Source organism: Oryzias latipes, chromosome 6 (assembly GCF_053564925.1).
Source record: "Oryzias latipes strain Hd-rR chromosome 6, Olatipes_Hd-rR_3.1".
Classification (NCBI taxonomy): domain Eukaryota; kingdom Metazoa; phylum Chordata; class Actinopteri; order Beloniformes; family Adrianichthyidae; genus Oryzias; species Oryzias latipes.
The window spans coordinates 35,281,905-35,306,195 of NC_136242.1; the positions used below are offsets into that span (position 1 = coordinate 35,281,905).

General features: G+C 45.3%; 1 protein-coding gene, 1 long non-coding RNA gene and 1 other non-coding gene across 7 annotated transcripts; 1 reads left to right on the forward strand and 2 right to left on the reverse strand.

Moving 5' to 3' along the window:
- The first annotated feature begins 292 nt into the window (after window positions 1-292).
- Window positions 293-18,839, forward strand: rassf7a (Ras association domain family member 7a). 3 transcript variants are annotated; one of them, XM_011492719.4, is made up of 7 exons: window positions 2,577-2,968; window positions 11,758-11,912; window positions 15,682-15,889; window positions 16,064-16,986; window positions 17,486-17,642; window positions 17,726-17,833; window positions 18,605-18,839. In XM_011492719.4, exons 3-7 carry the CDS (start codon window positions 15,787-15,789, stop codon window positions 18,634-18,636), a joined length of 1,323 nt encoding a protein of 440 aa, XP_011491021.1. In that variant the 5' UTR covers window positions 2,577-2,968; window positions 11,758-11,912; window positions 15,682-15,786; the 3' UTR covers window positions 18,637-18,839. The 3 variants fall into 3 exon arrangements, with proteins under 3 accessions (XP_020555541.1, XP_011491021.1, XP_004084526.1); XM_020699882.3 differs by lacking the exons at window positions 2,577-2,968; window positions 11,758-11,912 and adding an exon at window positions 293-431; XM_004084478.4 differs by lacking the exon at window positions 11,758-11,912 and having other exon boundaries at window positions 2,739-2,968.
- Window positions 17,095-23,986, reverse strand: LOC110013528 (uncharacterized). 3 transcript variants are annotated; one of them, XR_013656516.1, is made up of 4 exons: window positions 23,847-23,986; window positions 23,503-23,548; window positions 18,926-19,021; window positions 17,095-18,606 (listed from the first exon to the last, which is right to left on the reverse strand). It is a non-coding gene; the product is annotated as an uncharacterized LOC110013528 (long non-coding RNA). The 3 variants fall into 3 exon arrangements; XR_013656517.1 differs by lacking the exons at window positions 23,503-23,548; window positions 23,847-23,986 and adding an exon at window positions 19,119-20,193; XR_002288676.3 differs by lacking the exons at window positions 23,503-23,548; window positions 23,847-23,986 and having other exon boundaries at window positions 18,926-19,058.
- Window positions 23,416-23,520, reverse strand: mir210 (microRNA mir-210). The gene has a single exon (NR_107218.1). It is a non-coding gene; the product is annotated as a microRNA mir-210 (primary transcript).
- Window positions 23,987-24,291: the final 305 nt, after the last annotated feature.

Genomic DNA, 24,291 nt, shown 5'->3' on the forward strand with positions numbered 1-24,291 from the left:
TTCAAACAATTTATAAATGGTAGTAAATCTCTGCTACATGGTGACAGAAATACATTTCCAGTCTGAACTAAATCACCAGGACGTCACACAAGACGTTCTTGGCGTTTCCTTCAGATGCATTTTATTTGAAAGTACTGACTTCCAAGAAAGTAGAAAAGTCCTTGTAAGGTTTGATCTGCTTGAATAAAATCCATGTCTAAAATGTTCTGTACTTTTTTCCCTCTCCGCCTCCCACCATCACCCTTCCTTCGTTCTCCTTTTTCCCATGTGGATGGGGGGAGGGGAGATCATGTGACCTTTTGTCTGATCACAATTGTGGCGGCGTGCTGTTGGTAGTCTGACAGAGTGCTGGTTTCCCGGGCGACGGCTCCTCCCTCCTGACTCAGGCAGATCAGGTATCATGTGAACACGGCAGCTCTGTCACGGTGAAGGTAAGAGCAACTAGTTGCTGTTTTCTGGGATCTGAGCGTTCGTCTGGCTGCTGTTGTTTTTGTTAAGACAGAAAAACTCCAGCGTTCCAGCAGAACTATCAGAGTTCAGCCAATGTTCCGCCTCATCACTTGTTGACGTTATTTAACGGGTCTGCAGTAAAGATGCTGGAAGAAGTTCCCCATGACCTGCTTGCTTCCAACTTTAGCCTGATTGTTTGCTGGAACGGCGCTGCTGCTGAAAAAGTGACATATTCTTAACAGTGCCGAGTCATTGCGCATCATTAACTCAGTCTAGAAAACTGTAGCCATGGAGCACCAAGATGAGCTCAGAGGGACTCTGGATTGTTTAAACAGGGTTCTAAGTTCTCAGGGTTGCTGCTGCTGATGCTGCAGCCACTGCTGCACAGTCCTGGTCGTTGCAGCCACACCACCATGGCTGAGCCAATAACGTAGACATCCTTACTGAGAGGATTCTTCTGCAGCCATGTGGGCAGGAGTTTGCATAAATGTGGCCTTGTCTGAGAGCTGATGAATAATCTGGCACATCCTCACACAAAGACATGATTAATTCAGACTCATGCATACGATCCCTTCACTGCACACTCACACACTCTTGAACCTGAGATGAGACGAGGACGATGGTCCCATCCTCCACATTCAAATTCAGGACATCTGCAGTACTTCAAGTTCGGTTCAACTCATTTGTCTTTATGATGATGTTGCTGTTGATTGGTAGATTCCAACACCATCATGCAGGGGGGGGGGGGGGGGGGGGGTTTGTCTGTGCACACATTCAATTTTTGCCATAATGAAGCTGCTTTGCTATGATGCAGTGAAGCCACAGAAAACAAACCTGTAAGCTGCTCTTCCTCCGGAACTTCAGTCCAAGACTAGAGAATAATTTCTGAATGGTTTCATCTCAGTCGCCTTATGTCTGACATTTTCCCGCTGGCTGATTTTGAATGATATGTCCATCTTACTGCCTGCTGGCATTTGTTTGTTATTCTGAGATGTATATTCTATTGTTCACTCTTCCAACTCGATATTACCAAAGTATTCACTCACCTGCCTTGACTCACATTGGAAGTGAAGGTCCGTCCCATTCCTAACCTGCAGAGTTCAGTACGATGTGGATCCACCTTCTGCAGCTTTTACCGCTTCAACACTTCTGGGAAGGCTGTCCTCGAGGTTCAGGAGTGTTTCTAGGAATTTCTGACCGTTCTTCCAGAAGGTCATTGGTGAGGTCACACTCTGATGTTGGTGGAGAAGGCCTGGCTCTCAGTCTCTGCTCTAATTCATCCCAAAGGTGTTCTATGGGGTTCAGGTCAGGACTCTCTGCAGGCCATCCAGGTCATCACACCAGGCTATGTCCTCCATGTCTTCATGGACCGTGTTGGAAGAGGAAGGGGTCGCTCCAAACTGTTCCCACAAGGTTGGGAGCATAGTCCAAAATGTTTTGGTATCCTGAAGCATTCAGAGTTCCTGTCACTGGAACTAAGGGGTCAAGTCCAAGTCCACCAAATTTCACATTTGGCACAATGCAGTTATGATGTGATGTTCATGAACGAATTGAATCTTTGGAACGGCTCAGTAATGTGAACAACGGGAATAGACTTGTTCTTTATTTCGTTCTTTTTTCCTTCCTCCGGAGTTTATACGTTCACATAAATGCTGAAACAAACTCATCCTCTAAGCTCAGATGCAAACATCACATGATTATTGAAAACCCGATTCTGGCGAGAACCTCCTTGAAAAATGAAAAGAGGGGAGAGTCGCAGTGTGAGCAGCAAGTGGAGGGCTAGGGGTAGACAGTCGCACCACGTGAGGGGCAACATCCACGCACAGGGGGGAGGTGCTCCTTCGTTGATGTACAGTTGTTATCAACTTCAGTGGAAGTTTCAGTTCTTGACTGACGCTCATGCGTTTCCTTTGCCTCATTGCTATGCTAGCATCAAATCCACACAGATTTGACCATGAGGATGTAAACTTCGTTTAGAGTTTTTAGTCTGACACAGATCTGCCTCTGTGGACTGAACAAAGAGCTTTAGGAGAAGGGCGGTGTCCAGCCCTCCTACCAGGTGAACCTGGACTATGAGCTCATTCCAGGAAAAGGAACAGAGTCACCCGACAGACTCATTTGTTTAATCATCTGCTCAGCCGCTGCATGTCTTTTCACACATTGCAGCTCATTTTCTTTCATTGACAGTAAACATAGAAAACCTAAAAAATGGAGATAGAAAAGAAGAGCTGCTTTCACAAGAGCTGATCTGTCATTACAGCAGCGGGGGTGGGTGGGGGGGCAGAAGAGCAACTGGAAGGGTGTGTTTGTGTGGGGGAGGGAGGCAGAAAGGAGAAGTGGTGCAGAGACGGACGGGGCGGACGGCAGTGCTGAGCCGGCACAACGGCAGGAACACTGCCTGAGCACCTTTGAATTGGACTGGTTCTGACCCCCGCTCGAGCCCCACGCCGGGCCCCGCTCCCCAAGGAAGAGAAAAGGCAGAAGGGGTAGAGTTTCAGGAGCCGAGAGCCCCCCGATGGTGAGTAAGAGCTGTTTTGGGAGTCCTCTGTGGCTGTGCTGAGACGCTGCTGCTAATCTGAACTGTCTGTACCTGTTGAAGCAAGACCTTTCCTGCAGCACAGTCTGAAACGACCAAACCTGTTTGAGGGGAACTTGACTCTGTAACATCTCCATTCTCAGATCAGGTTCTCTGTTCATTTTGACCTCAGCCATACAAGCAGCAGGTCTGCTTAGTCATGAAAGTTAAAGGTTAATTTATTCAAATGTTCCAAAGCAAAGATAAACGCTCCTGCTGTGTTTGATGTCCTTTTCAACGCTTATAAGTACGGACTAACCACTGAACAGTCCAAGTTTGGAGCTTCTCCGGACTCCGTTCTTATATAAGACTGTGACCAAAAGCCCTCCTTTGTAGAACGTGAACTCTTTCTGTTTACCAAAGGGTTACATGTCTGTTTGAACTGGTTTCCATGAAGGTCAGTCAGGATAGGAAGCTGTTCTAGTACCGCCTCTTCCTTGCTGGGACAGTTCCATTGACTTGTTTAGAACAGACCAGGTCCACACTACAGGTCAGCTCCAAGTCAACAGAGACCATTGTTCTGTAGAGTTTTCTTGTTTGGTCCAAAACCAGAGTTCAGGTGGTCTTTCACACCTGCAGAACCAAGAGGACAAAGGTGTGGACTCAAGTCACATGACTTGGACTTGAGCCCAGTGACGCGCGGTCAGGTGAGGCAAGTGAGCCTTACCTGTCATAATCGTGATAAAATAGAAAAAAGTAAATTAAGTTAATATTATTTTCCAGTGATCTGTGTTAAATATACATTTTCAGTCGACTCAACACGTTTTCCACAGTTTCTGGGGTTAAAATCGTTGAATTTGAGTGTTGCGATCACATACTGAGCTGAAACTCCTGGTGAGGCTCTGAAGCGCTTTGCCTCATGTCTGACGGCAGGACTCGATGTTAACAGAGACATGCCTCACCAGCGGGGGGCAGACGTGAGCTGAACGCTGCTTTGTAGCTACACTGATACCGTGGAAACAGAAACTCATGTAAAATAAAGGAAAACCAGGAAGACCTTCCAACAGATCATAGAGATTTTTGTGGAGAAGGATCGACACATGGACTCAAAAAGTAAAACGTATTTTTCAATGTTTTATTTTTTTTAAATAACATGGGAGTAAGTGTGAAAAAAATGTAAGTAAAATAATTCATTTTATTTTTATGGTCATTTCCACAGACAACATTTGATAACTGATTAATGCTCCAGAATTTAAAGTTGGAAAAATACCAGAAATTGTTCCTGAGGGTCAAATGTGTGCTGAACACATCTGTATACTTTAATTTGTTTACAGTTCATATGAATAATTTATACACAAGAAGAGTGTTCTATTCATGTCTATGACAGAAATATTCTCTGTTGGACAAATGTGTTCTTGTGTGTATTGTATAAGCTGTTAGCTGCTGTTGGATGGATGCTGAAATATTTAGTTATTTCATGGTAAATCTGTCTCCAGAGGAGTCGGTGCCTCACCAGCCATCAACCTCACCGCACATCACTGCTTGAACCAGAGTCGAGTCGTGAATATGATGACTTCAGACTACTTTAGACTGTCTCTGTGTTTGTGCGTCTGTGTGTGTATTTGTCGGCACAACGTCCAATCAAATTAGGTCCACGTTGGTTTAATCCGACAACACAACCAATCAAACTCCAATGTAGGCAATCTGTCAGCCAAAGCACCAGTTCCTGTTTGCCAGAGTTATTAGTTGCGGTACAGTGATCCTTTGCCATAACGCGATTTACTTTTCACGGTTTCGCTACTTCACGGATTTGCATCGTGCATTGTGTTCTGCATTCTGATTGGCTAAAAAGTCACTCCGCTTCTTCTCTACCTGTGCGTCAATAATGTTGCAGTTTAATATGTACACGTACGTAAAACAGCTTGCCAAATTTACATTACGTACGTGCAAATTTTCTTGCAATTTCGAGTTTCTCTAAAACCCGTAGAAAAAAGAGCGACAGCAACTGCCAATCACTATGTTCTTCTCCAGAACAAACACAGCTGCACTGCGGGCTTCAAAAGAAGAAAACACTGCAGAGCGGAGTCAGGATGCAGCGGCTCAGTCTGAAGAGCAGTAAAATACACCTGAGTCACTATTTGTCCAACTGTACTTTGTATTTTTTTCATAATCATTTTAAATTTTCTCCCGTTTAATCCAATTACTCGGGTCGCGGTGGGCGGGGCTAATCTCCGCAATTTGAAGCCTTCTGTTCACATCGATGATTAAAATTATTATTTGACAGTACAGTACAGAAGTTATTTGTTTCTAAAGTACTTTTATTTGTGAAACAAATGCTTGAGCCTGTAAAATGGTTTGTTGTTTCTTTTCAATGTATAATAGAGTATTTAATTGTATATTAATTGTAAGAAAAAAAAAGGTTTCTACTTCACGGATTTTGCCTATCACGGGTTCTTTTTGGAACGTAACCCCCGCGAAAAACGAGGGTTTACCGTATTGTAGTAATGAGGTTGTCAACAAAAGCGGTTTGCAGTTTGCAGAGCATGCGGATAAAAGGATGACTACCAGAGACTCAACAACAACCACCTTTATCCAACTCTTGAAGTTACACAAAGACCCGAAAGTTCTGAATGAAAGAGTGACGCTAATGTATTGGCTAACCGCTAGCTACAGTTAAATGAATGAGACCATAAACTCTCTGTTACGTTCTGTGGGTGTGCAGGCAGCTCGGTGTACTCGCAGCCAAGCCTCAGGTGATTTAGACATTTCCACCGCCCAGACCGTTACCTGCGGTAGGTAAGGGTCTGGCTCTTCTCATAGAGTCTCAACGATGTGGGCATTGACTGGAGAACGGACGCTAGCGATCACGGCGGGACAGGAACACAGGATGCATTCAGGACCACTGGCAGGGCTGTTAGCAGGGCGGCCAGACTAAAGCTAGGCTTTAGTTTTATTTCTTTATTTTCTTTAGTTGTATTTTATTTCTTTAGTTTTAGTTTTATTTCCCCCACACCCCCTGGAATCATTGGGACATTGTTCTATGTATTGTAAATTATTGTTGTTTCCTTGTTCAGTCTCGGCGGCTTGTGGGTGGAGCTTTTTTGTGCTCATTTTGCTTTGTGGTGGTGTGTTTGGGTGGCAGTGGCTCAGGCGGTCGAGCAGGTCGGCCAATTAATCAAAGCGGCAGTGATTCAATCCCTGTTCCCCCCCAGTCAATTGTTGTTGTGTCCTTGGGCAAAACACTACCCCCTCCTGCCTCCAGTGTGGCTCAACTGGTGTGAATATGCTTAAATGTCCTGGTGATGGTCAGAGCGGCAGTAGGCGCCAACTGGTATCCACGCCCCTGTCATTCTGCCCCAGGACAGCTGTGGTACAACAGTAGTTACCGTCACCAAGTATGAATGAATGATGGACACATTGGAGGAACTTTGAGCCTCTGGAAAAGCATAAAGTAATACTTTGTACACAACTTTGCAAAAAAACAACATTTTGTTTAACATTTCTGTTTGAACATGACTTTTTTTTTATCACCAATAATATATTTCAGTGTTCGGAGCTGGTTTAGCTCGTGCTGGTTTGCGGCACCTTCCGTCTGTGAAACCAGGGTTCAAATCCGGGCTGCTCCCTGTTCCCTTCTCTACTTCTGTGCCGGTCCCAAGCCTGGTTGCTTTGAGAGGGTTGCGTCAGGAAGGGCATCCGGCGTAAAACATTGCCAAGTTTACCATGCGACTCATTCGCTGTGGCGACCCCTGATGGGAAAAGCCGACAGAGAAACAACAACAATATATTTCAGTGTTCACTTACTGTCAAAAATATATATTTGCTTGTAATGTATATTAGACAGTTAGCTTCAAGAAATTTCATATTCAAGACAAAGAAAAGTCGTATTCACAACAGAAAGGTTATACCTAAAATGAAACGTATTTGCCTTTTTTGTTTTTTGGAATCACACTGAGCTGCTACATATTTTACATTCTCCCTCGGTCCAATGAGTATCTGCTATGTTTGTAAAAGGATGCTGACATGAAACACTACCAGTGGTTGGTTAATTTATTTGGGCTCATGTGTTTGTAAATCGGACTCTAAAAGAGCCAGAGCCTCATCGGTCACAAACGTAACTGCCCATCACTGGTCTGTAGTGATGGGATTTTTACCTTTAGCCTGGTTCTTCTCCAGCTCGTGGCCATGTGGGAGAGTGTCCGCCCTGTGACTGGTTCAAATCCAGGCCGAGTCATAGCAAAGACTGTAAATATGGGACCCGATCCCTCCCTGCCTGGCACTCAGCATTCCCAAGTGCAGCTCTGTTTGCAGCTCGCCGCTCCCCATGGGGGGGGGGGGGGGGGGGGGGGGGGTGTCAAATGTGGAGAACAAATCACACACCTAGCTGTGTAACAGATAGTGGAACTTTAACTCTATCTCTGGGTTATGAACGTGGTAAACTGGGATTTGGATGTAGAGAAATCGTTTTGGATTTTTCAAGTGGGTAGCATGTGTTCAAAGGCAAATGATCTAATATGCTGGCAAACATTTGATCAATAAATACAGGTTCTAAAGCCCACATTGGTCTGGGTAAATAATATTGAAGGAATTGAAACATTCAACTACAGATATTGGACTTGACTTGAGACTTGTTAAAAAGTTAAAGTTTGACTATCTGTCACACAGTGATATGGTAATTGCCCCATTACCATTGTTTATTCCCCTGCGGGAAACAAACCCTGGTTTCCTGCGTGGTAATCTTTCACCTTACCAACTGAGCTACCCAGCCGTTGTTGGTCTTGACATGGGACTTGGCTTGGACAAAGACTTGAGAGTTACTTGAAACTTGCAAAACAATGACTTGGTCCCACCTCTGATAAAGGACCATCAGAAGATAACCAAACCTGGATCAGCTCAGCTCCAGTTCTTCTTGAGCTCGTTTCTGTTGTTTCTGGTCATTTTTGTCTGGCATCGTCTCAGTCAGTAACCAGTGGTCTAATCTAGCAGCTCCCACTGACCATTGGTCACTTTTATGGCCGTGCTGGGTCTGAGCACGACGAGAAGGGAAGTGACGCCGCGCTCCTGCCAGGGTCATCAGGGATGAAAGCTGGCAGGAGAGCGTAATCAAAGCTCCACCCAGTCCTCCGCATCACATTCATGTCCCTCATAACTTCCTCCCACATCACCTGACTTTTATCAAAGTGTTGAAACAGACCCCCCACCCCACCCCCACCCCCCCACACACAGAAGAGCAGTCTTTAGTTTGCCTCTTTTGTCAGTATTTACCAAGCTTGCTAAACCAGTCCCAGACTGGCATGCAGCCCAGCGAACCGCCACTTGTCTCATCTGAGAAGACAACATGCTGTAGGTTTGCAGCTCACAGACTATAATTACTTAGCAGTGGTGGTGTGTGTGTGTGTGTGGGGTTAGGGTTAGAGTTATGTCTCTGGGGGGATGGGGGGGGTCTTGTCATTTTTCGTACTGTTTCTGGCTTGATCTCAGGAGAAAACACTTGGGGGTCTTTATTCACGCATCACTGCAACGTTCCTTCCCCCACCTGAAGACGTTCCATGCTTTTCTGGGACTGTTGTGCGTTAAGAGGCCCAACAGAGCCGGCAGGGTCAGGACACCAAACAGGAAGTGATTCAGATGTGCTTAGGACCCTCCCCACCTTACAGATGGAGCAGACAGGTGGATGTTCTGAGAGGACGTCTTTGTTTTGTTGTTTCTTCGGATCAAATTCTGTTTTCGGGTGGAATATTTTTCCCTCCACCTCAAAATCTCATCTGGTTTTCATTTCATCTGTTGTCAGCGTTTCTGTCTTCCTTTTATGACATCGGGTTGCCTGTGGCAGCGTTTGGACTCCTGGCTTTTCCAGGATCCAGATCAATGCAGGTTCCTTTGAGAAAGCCTGACCTGTATCTATATGCATCCTCTTGGGGGGGGGGGGGGGGTGCAACACAGCCCCGCATGTAAACGCAGCATCGTCATTCAATCAGTAGTGTTTGTGTTTCCATGCCAACCATCCCCCCGGTGATCATTGGTGTGTACTGGTTGGCTTTCTACAACTAAAAAGCCCCTTAGACCTCTGAGGCATCGTCACGTGTGGAGGAAAAACCCCCCCTTCAGTCACACTGTCCAAAGCTTGTCACGCGTCCTTCGTAACCTAATCTGGTTTGGAGGCGATCGTGTCCGCTGTAGGTGTAGTCAGCCCGACCGAATCTGCTCAAAACGCACACTGAGAACATTCAAGCACCAGGCTGCTGCAGCAACACAACTACACACAACACCTTTGGAATCATTTGTCAACAATATGACTAAATCATAATCAAAACACTGGAAAAGCATGAAAACAACACAACAAAAGCATTGACAACAACAATAGGATTATAAACAGCATTAAAAACAAGAATAAATCTATATAAAAGCATTAGAAATAAGATGAGAGGCCCTCAGCTCTCATCTGTTTGGCTAGCTGTTGGACAGGACAAGTTAAAAAAAATAAAAATAAAAAATAAAAAAATAAAAAAAGAAATAAGATGGCTACAGCATGAGCACACGAAAGCATTGAAAGCAACCTTACTAAAAGAGAATGGAACCGCTTCCGAACCCTTAGAACATTGTTTCAGGGCAGAAAAATGAGTTTATTATTGCAGCAGTGAGAGAACAGGAATAACTGGACTTCAAAGATCTTTTAGGAACAGCAGGAAGCAAACAACCGAACCTTAAAAACATCAGGAAATCTGTAGTGAAGTTAAAGCATTAATGTGGGAGCTTATCTTATTTCCTGAAAACTTTGGTACTGAGATCAAGAGGAAACATGACTCAACAGGGAAACAGGAAGGAGGTTTGGTCAAGAATCAAACAGGTGACTAGGCAGGTAAATCTCAGGTGTCTGTTGGCCCTTTAGCTGGCATTTCCAGAGATGGACCATCAGGAATCTGCAGAGCCGCCCTGCTGAGAACGTTTCAGCCACGAAGACAAATGAAAAGACAATCCGTGTTTGTGCAGATGAGTGGAGCATGCTTGGTGCCAGCCTGACACGGACACGTCTGTGTGGAACAGATGCTGCTTATTCTGCAGCTACAGTGGGGTCTTCGCTGACGTCAGGCTAACTATCAGAACGGCTGTTTGTTAGCCTCGTTGCTAGGATACTTGATCTCCCTGCAAGACGTCCCTGGCCTCTGTTGCTGAGGACATCCTCAGACAAAGACAGTTTGAGCATTTCAACAGGCAGGTGAGGCGCCGAGGACGGCCTTTATGAAGAACTCAGATTAACCCTCAGAAAGGAGGTTCAAGGTTCGAGGCCTGTCAGACCAAAAGGCTCCCTTCTTTTGAGAAGTGCCCCCCCCCCATCTCCCAACAGTCTGTGTTACTGTTTCACATAAGATACTCCAAAAGGTTTGGTCACCTTGCAGCTCGGACAGCACAGGCTTATTGTGCCCCCCATGCATGATGGACCATCCCATTGTCGCACTGATGATTGAATCAGCTCAATAAAATACTGTGCAAAAATTACTAAAAACAATTAAACGTTTAAAAATGGATGTAATAAATGGTAATCTAAAGACAGTATCAACAGGTTAAAAAAAGTCCAGTCCAAAGCCGCCCCCCAAAGGTCCACCGTTGAAACCGGCCGTGGAGGGGGAAGACCAGCATGCTTCAGGGTGCTGCACTGACCTCAGCCACACGCATCCAGGCAGATCAGGAGAGCAGACCTTCCTTTATTCACCCATTGTCATGCCTTCAGGTCCCGCATGCAGCTTTCCGGTCGGCCCCGGCGTTCCTCCGCACGGTCAACGCCCCCGTCTCACAAGGCTCCCCCTGCGTCCACAATATCGGCGTCGGGCTGGCGATCAGCTGGTCCGCCCTTCCTCTGCTCTCACCCGGAGTTTCCTTCCTTACGGCACGCTTCAGCTGCGCTGTGCGCGTCTGCCTCAGGTTCTTGTTCGTTTGACTCCAGGGCAACGGCTCAGAGTTCCATTTAAGCCAGGGGTGGGCAATTCCAGGCCTCGAGGGCCGGTGTGTCTGCATGATTTCCAGACATCCTTGCCCTACTCATGGCTGATTACCTGGTTCAGGTGTGTCCAGCCAATCAGAACATGCCAGAGCAGGGTATGCTGGAAAACATGCAGGAATGCGGCCCTCAGTGCCCACCTCTGATTTAAGCAGTGGTGAGGAGTTCTGCCCAATGAGGTCCAGGTGTGTGCAACCAGGTCCATGATCCAAACAATTAAACCGCATGCACGCGTCAGAAAAACACAACAGCACAACACAACCACCCAACACCACCTTTGACACTATCACCACGGACCCTGAGGGGAGATGGAGGGTGATGACGGAGAGGAAGGGGTGAGGGGCTGGCATGTCCACCCTACTTCCCCTCTATAGATCCCTAATTTTTTTTGTCTTACCTGGACATTTCTAAGGGGTGGAGTCTTAGCTGAAACTCTTGGGGGGGGGGTATATAAAGGCCAGCTGTGGTTGAGCTCTAGTTTTGGGGTGTGGCCTTCTGGCTATCATGGCTCCGGCTTTTGGCAGAAACTTTAATGAACTTGAACACAACAAACTCATAAAACCAGGAAGCACAAAATGGGAGATAAAAGCGACGTGCTGACAGGGAAGCGGCGAGCAGTCGCTGAACTTCTCTGAGAGCAAAACTGACACGAGACCAGCCCGAAAACAAAAGACCAAAGAAACCAAACCAAAGGTCCGAAGAGGGCATTTAATGCTAAACAAAAGTCTGTTCTTGAATATTATCTGGATCTTACGTCCACTGTGAGCTTCATAGTTGATCATATTTTCGTTTTTAGTGGCATGGCGGACATAATCCTTCAACTCTTCAGCTGAACTTTGGTTTGGAAAAGCACGGCAGTGTCGGCCTCAGGAGACGCCGCATTCCTGCAGCATGAGGTCATCGCTCATGACCTCCCACTTGTTTCCCGGGACAACGCTCACATCCAAGATGGTCTGTACCACGTTGTTGCCAAATCAGACACTCGTCCTCCAGCGATGTTGGTGTTTGGGCTCTGAGGAGGGAGTGACGGAGGCATGGTGGTTCAGGCTGGGGGGGGGCTTTTACCCACACTCCAAACTCCACTAAAGACCAAAAATATTCTTAGAAGCTTTGTGAGTGAAGCAGAATTTAGCAGCTTTTTGTGTGTGTGCATATGTACAGTAGGGGAAATAAGTATTCAATCAGCCACCATCTGTGCCAGTTCTCCCTCTTAAAAAGATGAGAGGCCTGTAATTTATATCACAGGTAAACTTCAACCATGAGACTGAATGAGAAAAAAAATCAGAAAATTGTCTGATTTTTAAAGAATTTATTTGTAACTTATGGTGGAAAATAAATATTTGGTCTCCTGCAAACAAGCCAGACCTGTAACTTCTTCTGTAGAGGATCCTCTGTCCTCCACTCCTTACCTGTATTAATGTCACCTGTTTGAACTGGTCATCTATAGAAAGACACCTGTCCACAACCTCAGACAGTAACACTCTAAACTCCATTATGGAGACCAAAGAGCTGTCTGAGGACACCAGAAACCAGATTGTTGACCTGCACCAGATTGGGAGACTGAATCTGCAACAGGTGAGCCGCTTGGAGTGAATAAATCAATTATTAGGAAATGGAAGACATACAAGACCACTGATGATCTCCCTCCATCTGGGGCTCCCCCCAAGATCTCACCCCGTGGGGTCACAATGATCCCAAGAACGGTGAGCAAAAATCCCAGAATTCCACGGGGGACCTAGTGAATAACCTGCAGAGAACGGGGACCAAAGTAACAAAGGCTACCATCAGTAACACACTACACCACCAGGGACTCAAACCCTGCAGGGCCAGACGTGTCCCCCTGCTAAAGCCGGTACATGTGCAGGTCCGTCTACAGTCTGCTAGAGAGCATTTGGAGGATCCAGAAGAGGATTGGGAGAATGTCCTATGGTCAGATGAAATCACAATAGAACTCTACTCGTCGTGTTTGGAGGAGAAAGAATGCTGAGAATTTGCACAATTGGTGGCTGAGTAAATAAACACACACAGATTTTATTTAATTAATTTAATTAGGAGATTTTTGAGTTTAGCCTAGTGTTCGAAGATCTAGGGTTTGTCTCAGGGAGGGAGGTGAAGAGCTTAAACAACACACAAAGACAAAGGCTATGGTGCAAGAAGTGAATATTTATGTATTTAACCCCAAACAAAGACATTTACAATATATACACATTTACAAAGACTGCAAGATGAATATTTCATGATTTCCTAACAGCACGTCGCTGTACTTTCAAGATTTCTTCCGGGTTGGATTGTCCAGGAAGAAACAAAGGCACTGTGCCTTTGATGAAGGCAATGTATGATTGTTGAGTGGGGAAAGGACAGGGCTACTGCGCCTCTCAACACACAGGTGTTATTTGGAAGTTCCAGTTGGTTCTTTTCGTTCGGGCAGCTCGCCATCAAGGGAAAGGGATAAAGACAGAGATGGAAATGGAACCTGGCCTGTTTGGGGACAGGACCAGTATAGACATGTGTCATGTTCACATAAATAGTTTCATTCAAGTATCCAGTTTCAATTATTAAATCATTCAGTACATGTACATTTTAAATAATTCATCAGAGTACTCATAATTCAAATAAATACTACACCATAAATTTGGATGCAATAATGATAATGTTTAAACATTTCGGTATAAAGTTCAGACTTTACAAAAATAAGCTTTGACACAAAAAAAAATACAAAACAACATTGGTTAAGCTTGGAGCCTAGCGCTAGCATGCTAGCTCCGAAAAACGTAAACAAAGACAGAAATTAGCAGTTCCCTCTTGAAGTTGCACATAAATCCTTATTACGTCATGTCTGGACATACAGACAGAGGTGCCTAAAAGTTGAAACTAGGGATGGCCCGTTTGACACGGCGCTTTGGCGCGCGTTTCACCTTCGTGAAACAGACTGTTTCGGCACAATGTTTCGGGGCGTGTGTCAACTAGCGCAGATCACGTGGTGGATGACGTATGACGCGCCAAATGCTTGGTTTGGTCGAACCACGCTTCAGATGTCACTTGCGTTTCGAACAGTTGGGGGCGCTATTCTCTAGAAATGCGAAATGAATCCCGAACGTTTCCCGACCAGTTTAGTGTTTCCCCAGTATCAGAATCAGCATCAGTTCATTGCACTTTACCATGGCTCCTAGTAAGAAACATACTGTGGCTCAAGATCGTTTCTACTCGATTTCTCCTAATAAAACAATGCACTATGAACGTCATGTATAAAAAAATACTTCAATAAATTTATGATGGGAAGACAAAATTAATGTCAGCAGCGATAGCTCAGTGGAACGGTCGATGGAAGTCGCATCCAAGGATCCTGGGTTCAAGGCCAGAAATTTACAAGTTTTTTTTTGCTTGCGTTTTTTTTCTTCATGTGATGTGTGTTTTGCTGTCAAGCAACAGAAAGCACAGAAAACGTCACATGTTGTGTTGTTTTACGTTGTTCTTTTTAATAATCATTAACAACGTTGTTTTGTTTTCACGTTTTTTCATCATCATTTCCACATTGAGTTGTTACAAGGAGCTTAGTTGAAGCATATGATATATGTCCAGTCCACCACCAGATGCCGCTGTTCTGTGTAGTTTCAAAGCACTGAATGGGTGGTTCATTTTTCTGGCACAATTACATGAACCCCAAAGGAAGCTTCATGGGGCTTCAATTCCCATCCCTAGTTGAAACCATATCAGTCTCAGCAAAAGGTCAAAGTATGGTTTGAGACAGCGAAAATAGCGTACCTTAGCCGCTGCTCTTTCTAGCTTCCCCACAAGTACCCATGACAGACCGAACCGCGCCATTTTTAAAGGGGCAGAGCCATGAAGTCTCGTGGGAAATCTCGGGAGCATGCAAGTCTCCTGATAACTCATATGTCGATAGTAGGACGGACAGAGGGAGGGCAGGAGAAAAAGAAAACGGCTGAAAATCACCTGGGTTACACATATCCTATATATGTATATATTCCTTTGTGTTCTTTAGCTATTTTCTTTTATTTTGACAGCTTTAAAAATCCCCTTCCACTGTTTTCTGTGCTTCATATATATGTACCACCCAGCTATCAGAGATGAAGTTCTACTTGATAAAATGTCCACTTCTCTCTGGTCTTCCCAATAAAACTCTGAATAAGCTTCAGTTGGTCCAGAACTCAGCAGCCCACATCATCACCAGAACCCCCTCCTTCCATCACATCACTCCCGTTCTCCAGCAGCTGCACTGGCTTCCAGTAGCTTTCAGGATTCAATTTAAACTCCTTCTCTACACGTTCAAAGTCCTCCACCTGGCCGCCTCTAATCTCCTCACATTAACACTCCCTCTCGCTCTCTTCGGTCTTCTTCCTCCCTTCAGCTTTGCGTCCCTCCGGCCCGTATGGTCACCATGGGGAGCCGTGCCTTCAGCCGCTCGGCTCCTCAACTCTGGAACTCTCTCCCCCCAGACCTCCGTAACATTGAATCCTTTTTAATTTTTAAATACAGAATTGAAACCTGTTTAAATTTGAGATTCAATTTTAGATCACTATTTTTCATCTGCTTTATTAATGATTTTCCCTTATTTATTGTTTTTAACATGTGATTTTATTTTGTTTTCTTTTGAATCTTTACACTGTCTTTGGGTGTTCCGAAAGGCGCTTTTTACATTTTAAAATGTATAATTATTATTATCATCATCCTGCTCAGAAATGCTTCTGCTTTCTCTCTGCAGCTGAAGTGCTCTGGAGGCTCGGTCATGCTGCGGTGAGCTGAGGCCCGGTGACTGTTCGGTCGGCTCGGCTGCTGTGTTCAGAAGACTCTCACCCCTTCGGGCTTGATGGAGCTCAAAGTATGGGTAGATGGAGCGGTGCGGGTGGTGTGTGGCCTGTCTGAGGAAACGTCTTGTCAGGATGTGGTCATTGCTCTGGCTCAGGCCATCGGTGAGTACTGCACTGAGAAGATCATCAGAAAAATCTGTTAAAATATTCCTAACTGTGCTGAACTCCCTCCATTTTGTATTCATCGGCAATAGAACTGTAATAAAATAAAAATGCAAATAATAGCTTGGGTGTTTGAGTTTTAGGTCTGTAATCATTGATGGTTTTGAACCCTAGGTCAGACAGGCCGATATGTTCTCATCCAGCGCCTGCGGGACACGGAACGGCAGCTGCTGGCCACAGAGAGGCCTCTGGAGTCTTTGGCCAAGTTAGGCCAACATGGCGGTGAAGTGCAGTTCTTCCTGCGCCGTACAGGCCCCAGCAGCAGCGATGGATGTAGTTCAAAGAACGACAAAACAGCTCAAAACTCGCTGCCCAAACATCCCGAGCCAGAGCCTTTAAAACGCAACCAGCCTAAGAAAGCGCTGACCTTTAACTTAGGACCATCCACTTCACCAAAAAGCACGCCCAAACAGGTTAGCAGGTCTCCCCGGGACTCTCCAGAGCAAAGAAGCTCCCCTTCACCCCACCCTGAGTCCCCTCACGGGACAAAGCCCGGTCATTCACCCTCCGTTAGACCTTCCAAAAACGAGGTCTTCAAGAAAGTTCTTCAGCAGCAGGAGAGACTGAGGGCCATTGAGGCCCAGCTGGAATCTGTTGAGAAGGATTCGCACACCTGGAAGTGCTCCTATCCATCCCCGTGTCCCTCCCCAGTCTCTAATGGACAATTGACAGAAGAGATCCATTTTTTGGAGCAAGAAATGCAAAAAAAACAGGACGAGCTTGCCTTTGAGAAATACTGGGAGGATGAACTTCAGTCAGAGGTGGAGAAAGATCAGGAAATGAGGCACAAACTGGGGCAGCTCCAAGCCCAACTGGACGACTGTGGGCGGCAGCTCCACGAACTGTCTGTCAGGTCTGCTCAGCTGGAGAAAGAGGTCCAGCAGGAGAGTCAGGCCAAAGACAAAAGCCACGGACCACAAGACACCGTCGAAGCTGTGAAGGCTAAACTACGAAGCCAAGAGAAACGTGTGATAGAACTGGGAGAGCAGCTCTCTGAAACCGAGAAGGCTCTGGGGAAGGCGGAGTCTGTCCTGCAGGTAAGACGGGGATCAGGGACACCAGCCTCTGTCCTATTGGGGGGCAGACAAGAGCCTGTTCACCTCACTACGGTGTAGAACCACACAAAAACCACACTTAGAAACGGCTTTAAAACACATTAAAACGGCTTTATAACACATTAAAACTACTTCATAACACTTAGAAATGGCTGTATGACACTTAGAAAATGCTTTTTAACACTTTAAAACGGCTTTTTAACACTTTAAAATGGCTTTACAACACTTTAAAATGGCTTTATAACACTTTAAAATGGCTTTATAACACTTTGAACCATTTTACACTTGACTCTACTGCCCCCTTGTGGTGTGTGTAATGACTAGTATAAAGCTATTAATGTAATCATACTAATCCAAAATATGCATGGATTAAAAAAGGATCAGTCGTCTAACCTGAGCATTACTCTTCAGCGAGTCGATGCTCTGGAGTCTGGCTCATAATCACTGGTTGATGGACCCATCAATGTTTTCTGCATTTCAGGCAAAAAATGAGGAGGTGGAGGAATTAAACAAGGAGCTGAGACAGTGTAACCTGCAGCAGTTTATCCAGCAGACCGGGGTGCTACCATCTCAGGCTCGCTCAGACCTGCAGGAGCAACTGGAACTAACACACCTTCTGCAGGACAGCCTCCAAGATGGTAATGTTGAGACCACAACTGTTTTCTCCCGGAACGCCGCTAAGTCGACCCTCTCTCAAAAGATATCTGTCTTCATCTCCCAGGTCAGAGTGTAACTCCAGGGGAGAGTCCACCTCGCCCCACCGCTAAACAGTTTCTGGGACACCCGAGAAACCTGCAAAACCCTCTAGTGTCCAGTCTCAACCCTGAGGGTGTGTATGTGTGAGACCCTGCTGTCCAACCCTGGGTGCCACGCCCACTTGCCTTGTATTTTCCATTGGAAGATTTTTATCTAAGTCTTCTGCTGAGATTCTTTCGTCCCTCTTTGCTTTAATTCTCTGGGGATTATTTGGGTTTTGTGTGACTCTTAGTTTTCCTCTTTTGTTAGTGGGAAATGGTGCTAACTCTTTTCCCAAGTCTCAGTCAAAAGCGGCCGTCCCTAGAAACCAATAACCAATCAATGCCGGCTGTCTGTCTGTATTCCAAGGAATGACATTGGGATTGCTCTGTGAGTTGCTCTGTGTTTTTTCAAAAAGTCTGCCCCCCCTTCAGCAGGTATTTCATACCTACTTTGCTTGTCTCTTCCTCTTCTGGGATCATGCATTTTGTTCTTTTCTCGTCACCAGTCACCCGACCTGCCAGCTGGACACTATGTGCCCTAATCTGTAAATAATTGTCCACAGATGATATCCACGCCACCTGAATCAGTAATCACTAGATTAAAGCCCTCATGCTGTTTTTCCATGATCCTCCCATTTCGAACTGACGGATCAAAGTGGCACAAGTCCTTTGGTTTTGTGGAGTACATGGAGTGTGGAGTGTCCCTTCAGGTCATAAGCTGTTGTCTTGGCTAAAGACATCGCAGTGCCTTCATTAAAAACCTCCTGGAGCGTGTCTGGTGGTGTGTGCCAGTTATCCAGGCGATGTGTCTTTTTCCCCCAAACAAAGGGAAGATCATCCCCACCTTTTTTTGTGTCTTGCAGTCCTGACATCCCGGGAATCGTCGTGGAGATAAACATGGAACAGCAGGTCCAAAGGAAAAAAAGCTCAGTTAATGACAGCAACGCTTTGTAACCCTCCGCTTTGTAGCACGACTCTGTACGTCTTTGTACATACAATTAATATATAGATCTGCTATTGTATGAAATGTAAAATAATTCAGAACCTCTAATCTGTAGTCTGTATGTATTGTAAAATAATAAAAGTGTATCATATTTATGTTTTTCTTGAGTGATTAATTTTTAACCCTAAAGTCTCTTGTTGTCATAAACAGAAGTAAAGCTGCAGGGCAGTGAATACTCAACTGGAGAACAGAGGCCATGACGTCTCCATCAGTCACAGGTTCTGCCGTTCTTCCTCCTGAAGATCAGTTTGTTCTGTGACCTTCATCAGAACTTCAACTATCAGCGACAGAAAGGAAACAGAGAATCCAGGAAACCAGAACGTTGGATTTTGAACTCCTTTCAAAGAAGGATCAATAACAAATGTAATCCTGACTTCAATGACAGAGGTCAAAGGTCTTCATTGGGTTTGGTCCGTTCCTCCAAGCAGGTCTTCTCCAGAGCTGAGATGTTGTGTAAAATAATAACAATAAGTAAAGAAAACGGATGGAAATGTATGTTGGTGACACCAAAAGCGTGCTTGAGATCACCCAGGTGGACTCAACGCTGCACAGATCACCTGGTGTGTGGGTATATTTTAGTTTTTGCTCACCTGTTGTTTTGCATAACCTGTCAAACAAAACAAAAATATCACGAGAAAGGGGTGGGAGCAAGACCCCAACCTGAGCGAACGCAGCTGGAAATTTAGTACTGCACTGACTGAAAGCTGCCCTATGACTACAAAACAATGAATTATGGGACATGTGTCCTGATGGTTTTTGTAGTTCAGTGATCAAAATAATTTAAAATACCAACTGATTAAAAAAGGCTACATACATTACATAACATTCAAATAAGCATAAACTATATAATAACACAAATCATTCTGAGGGGGAGAGGAATATTAAAACTAAATTGAATGCTAGGGACAACTCCAACTTCCTGTTGTCCTTCATTCGCCTTCACCTCCCCCCCCTCCCCCCGCCTGGTCTCCCCAACGATCCAGGTGCGGCGCTGGATCATCTCAAACATGTCTATCGTTGCATTTTCCCCAACGTGTTTTCAGTGTGTCTCAGACTAAATCTTGTCACTCGCATATATTTAAAGTTCAATCCCCGTTAGCTGTCACGCATGTACGTGTGGGACATTTATTCTCCTCAGCTGACCCGACTCCCGCGGGAGCCGTGTGCTCCCGTAACGGCCGTGCATAACCGTTTGATGCGCCGCCGTAACCGTAACCAAAACCAAAACCTTCCTCCGGTTCTGTGCGGCCCAGAGAAAAGTTCAGCACGGACTGCATGTATGTAGAAAATTACGAGCGAATAAATACGTTCTAAAGGAAAGTAAGGAACTCCTTAATGTGGTCCGGGGAGGGAGGGGGCTGTCAGGTTTCCTTCTTTCAAACCCTGTCATTGTCACGCCCCCCAAGAGTCATATACCCCACTGTGATTGGTTGGTCAGCTCCGCGCACGACAATGAAAAAGTGTCTTTCATACAAACTGGCGGGCCGCATTAAAATTGAACTTTCATATTAAGGCGGGGGCCGCAAAATATCATCTTGGGGGCCGCGAGTTTGAGACCCCTGCTGTACACTCTGGCACTGGTACACCAGCCGCAGGTCGGAAGAACGAATCAATAGTTCGCTTACCCATAGCTCAGACGCACATATCAGGTTGTGATGATATTTGTCTCCGTTTCCTTCCCACAGATGTTTACGCGCGCTCGAACATCTCTAGGCCCCTCCCCCTAGGGATCACGCGAATGTGTGCTCGCGTTTCATGAGTATGTGCGTGAGTGTGTGTGTCTGCCTGCGTGCGTGTGCGCTCGCGTCTCATTGATTATTTTATTGATCATTGACGTGCCCCTTCCACGTTTAATGTATAAAAAATACGTAGGGTGGGGGAGGCATATTTACTGGTAGCACATGTGCGACTGGATGTAAAATTTAGTCGCACACTCTCAAATTTTGGTCGCAAAATGCGACCAATTGGTCGCAGTCTGGAGCCCTGGTATGTTTCTGGCTTTTTCTGTTTTATTGCGTGAATATTAATCACTGTTTCCGTGTTTTGTAAAAATGTTCTCCATGTTTCAACATCATACAACAAAGGAGAAAAAGAGCAATGGCAGTTTCCTGTATTATGTGGAATTCTACGGAGACGGTTTAGAAATGTCTGGCTTTGCAGGGTTTAGACAAGCTTCAAATCCTTGTTTTGTTTCTACCGGGGAAAAGCTTGAAGCGGAGTCTGAGACCTCCCTGTGGGCGTGAGCGGTACTACCCATGGACTTTGCTCACAACAGGAACAGAGCCTGTGGTCACATGACAGCGTGGAGACAGGGGGCCTCATTTATAAAACTTTGCGTAGGATTTGCGTCAGAAGTGGCGTACGGATGAAACATAGGACGTGCGTACGCACAGAAATATTCGGAGTTATAAAACCGTGCGCACGCACATCCTACGCATCTTTCTCTTAATAAATCACAACCAATTCTAAATGCAGCGCAGCTTTAGCGGCTTCATGACACGCCCATAGTTGCCCATAAATAGTCCGTGAAACGCCCACAAATTAATATTCATTGATTGCGAAATCATGGCAAACACGGAGAGGAAATGAAAAAAACGTAACTTCACTCAATGTGAAGTAGAAGTTATCGTTGGCGAGGTGGAAAAGAGGAGAAAAGTGTTGTTTGGAGGACACAGTGTGGGCATTACTAATGCCAAAAAGGCACGTGAGCGGCAAACGGTGGCAGACGCCGTAAATGCTGTAGCCTCACAACCTCGGACCGTGGCCGAAATAAAAAAGAAAAGGTCGGACATCAAAGTCAGGGGGGGAAAACGTCTAGCGCTGACCCCCCCCCACACACACACACCCGTGGCAGACACGGGTGTGTGTGTGTGGGGGGGGGGGACACTGGAGCTGACCCCTCCTGATGAGAGACTGGCGGCAATTATTGGGGAATCCCTTTTAAGTGGAGTGGTGACTGAGGCGCAGGGGGACACCGACGCGCCAGATGCACCGGGTGACACCCCCCCAAAAGCCCGCAGAGGAAGTCGGAACCGGCTCATAAACCACTCGTCCTCGTTTGTCAGCAAGTCTTCTTGCTGTCTAAAGATGCGTTCACTCTGAATTCTTCCATTTGCCACATCTTCTAAGAGCGCCAGATCAGCCATTGTGCGTCATTACGCATTGTGATGGGGCATTTTATTTCCATCCATTTCATTACATCTGACAAGCTACAGATGTCTGTAATAATCCACGTGGAAATGGGAAATTGTTCTGCGCAAATGTAATTTCTTGTTGCTTTCTGAATGGTTGAGACATACGCCATACATTGTTTTATTAAAAATAAAACAAACTAAAGGCATATGCATGAATACCATAATTCCATAGCTTATGAAGAAATGTTTTACTATGAAAACAACTTTCCCCAGTGGACAATTAATGCATCTGTCCGTCCGCACACCCGCACCTATATCTGCTCCGCCAGACGGACACATTGACGGGAATATCAGTTTTGTACATTATTTCGTTCTGTTAACTATATTATTTATGAGGATGAATTGCACAACATGCCAATATTGCAGAAAATATTTCACTTTTCTTTTTGCAAATAAGTGTTCATTTGAATTTCTGTTGTAATTTTCGTTTGATTTTTTTTGTTTGTTTCACTGCTGATCGATCAAACGGGTGTTGGTGTAGCTGTTAATTGTCAGACTTGCTTTGTGAAGTCTTCATGTTATTTCTGAGAGGCAGTATTGTCATTTTCACTTTCACGTGTTTCTTCCATCTGCCGACGGTGTCGCCGTTTCTCATTTCACCCGTTTTTGTGCGTACGCCTGGGTCAGAGCGTGAATGAAGGACCGCACATTTTCCCGTCAAGTTTGCTTTTTATAAATATCAACTATTGCGTAGAGAGTGGCGTACGCCTTCTTTTGTGCGTACGCAACCTTTAGAAATGAGGCCCAGGAATACCTGAATTTGAAGGATGCTCACCACATGCTGTACCGTATTTAGTGGTTTAATCACACAACAACACAACATAGGATGTCTATAAAAACTCAGCAAAACCCAAAGAGTTTTAAACTATATACATACCTAAACAGAGGGAAAGTGTTGGAAATATTTTCATGATCATGACCTAACATTGTAAAACCACTGACTGTCATGAGGGGGGAATTGCAAACAATTATACATTTTCATTATACTAAGTGATGCATGGCTGATGGAGAAAGGTAGAGATGATTCAAACTTGATTCAACTTACTAGTGCATGATGTTAAACACTGATGGTAGAAATGAAACAACGTATGGATGTACGTGAATTAAAATGAGTTAAGTCACATATCCCGGTAGGTTTTTGCTTTTTCAATAGAGGTGAAACTATCACCTTTAACTTTGTCCATGTGGCTTTCTGTCACAATCAGTTTTACTGCTGGGTCTCCAGGACCTCTTCCTAAACTGGACTGTGGATGTGAATACAATTAAAGATTCACAAATGGAACAGAAGTCCTCAAAGCCTGACAGGACAGGCGTAGAAACCGCTGGTGGCAGCGAAACGTTAGGTTTACAAGTAAAAACAGAAAGACGTCGGCTTCAGTGGAAGTAGAGAGTCCTGGTGGGGCTGTGCACAGGACGTTATTGGGGGCCTGTGCACACAGGTGCTTGCAGGTGGGCGTCTAATGGTCCACAGCAGCAGTCAGAGGTTTTCCCAAAACCAGGTTAGCCGCTGTCACACGCACAGTGGATCTGTCACACGCACAATGTGCGTTAGTCAGTGGCTTACCTGCTTTTAGAACTCGGAAACTGTCCTTCTCTTCAGAGCACAACATCTGCAAACAACAGTTTAAATAAGAATATCAAACCACTTCAGCGAGCACCACAGATGATGGATGCTAAAGTTCTAGTCATACAGATATAACTAAGCAGCACAATAAGCTTCATCATGGTTTCCTCCTAGTTCTGTCTCAGCTGTCAGAAAGTTCCCATCAAATTCTAGCGATAACAACAAAAATGTGTCATTTTCGGGAAACCTTCTCCACTATTGTATATCGTTAAAAGGTTAAATGTGACTTCTTTTTTTTTACTTCAAATAATTGAAATAGTTGTGACAAAAATTAAGCCACTTACCAACTTTCCTTCTGTATCCATTAAAAATTGTATTTGTAAATCATAAAGAAAAAGAGCTTAAATGTCTTGTTTTCTCTCAGTCAGACAGCATTTCTCACGGACAATAAATCAGTGCTCAGACTAAAGTTAGAAGCCGGAGCAAGGCACAAGTTCAGCTCCCTGCCCTGCGTCTGCAACCCTGCCTGGTTCTGCTAATCACTGGCAGGACAAACAGCCAATAGGATCTCGCGTTGCAGCCAAATGCTCCGCCCACTGAGGTAAACTGACAAATCAACAGCGGCTGGAGGTGGGATGTTCTTTGCCAACACGTTTGACCGGCCAGCGGAGTAGTAGTTGGGATGCGGCGCGTTCACTTCTGCACGTCGTACATTAGGGACAAACCATTACGGCGTTCCCGGTTTACGGCTCTGATCCGCGCTGGCTGCCGGTGCAGGCGGGGAACCGG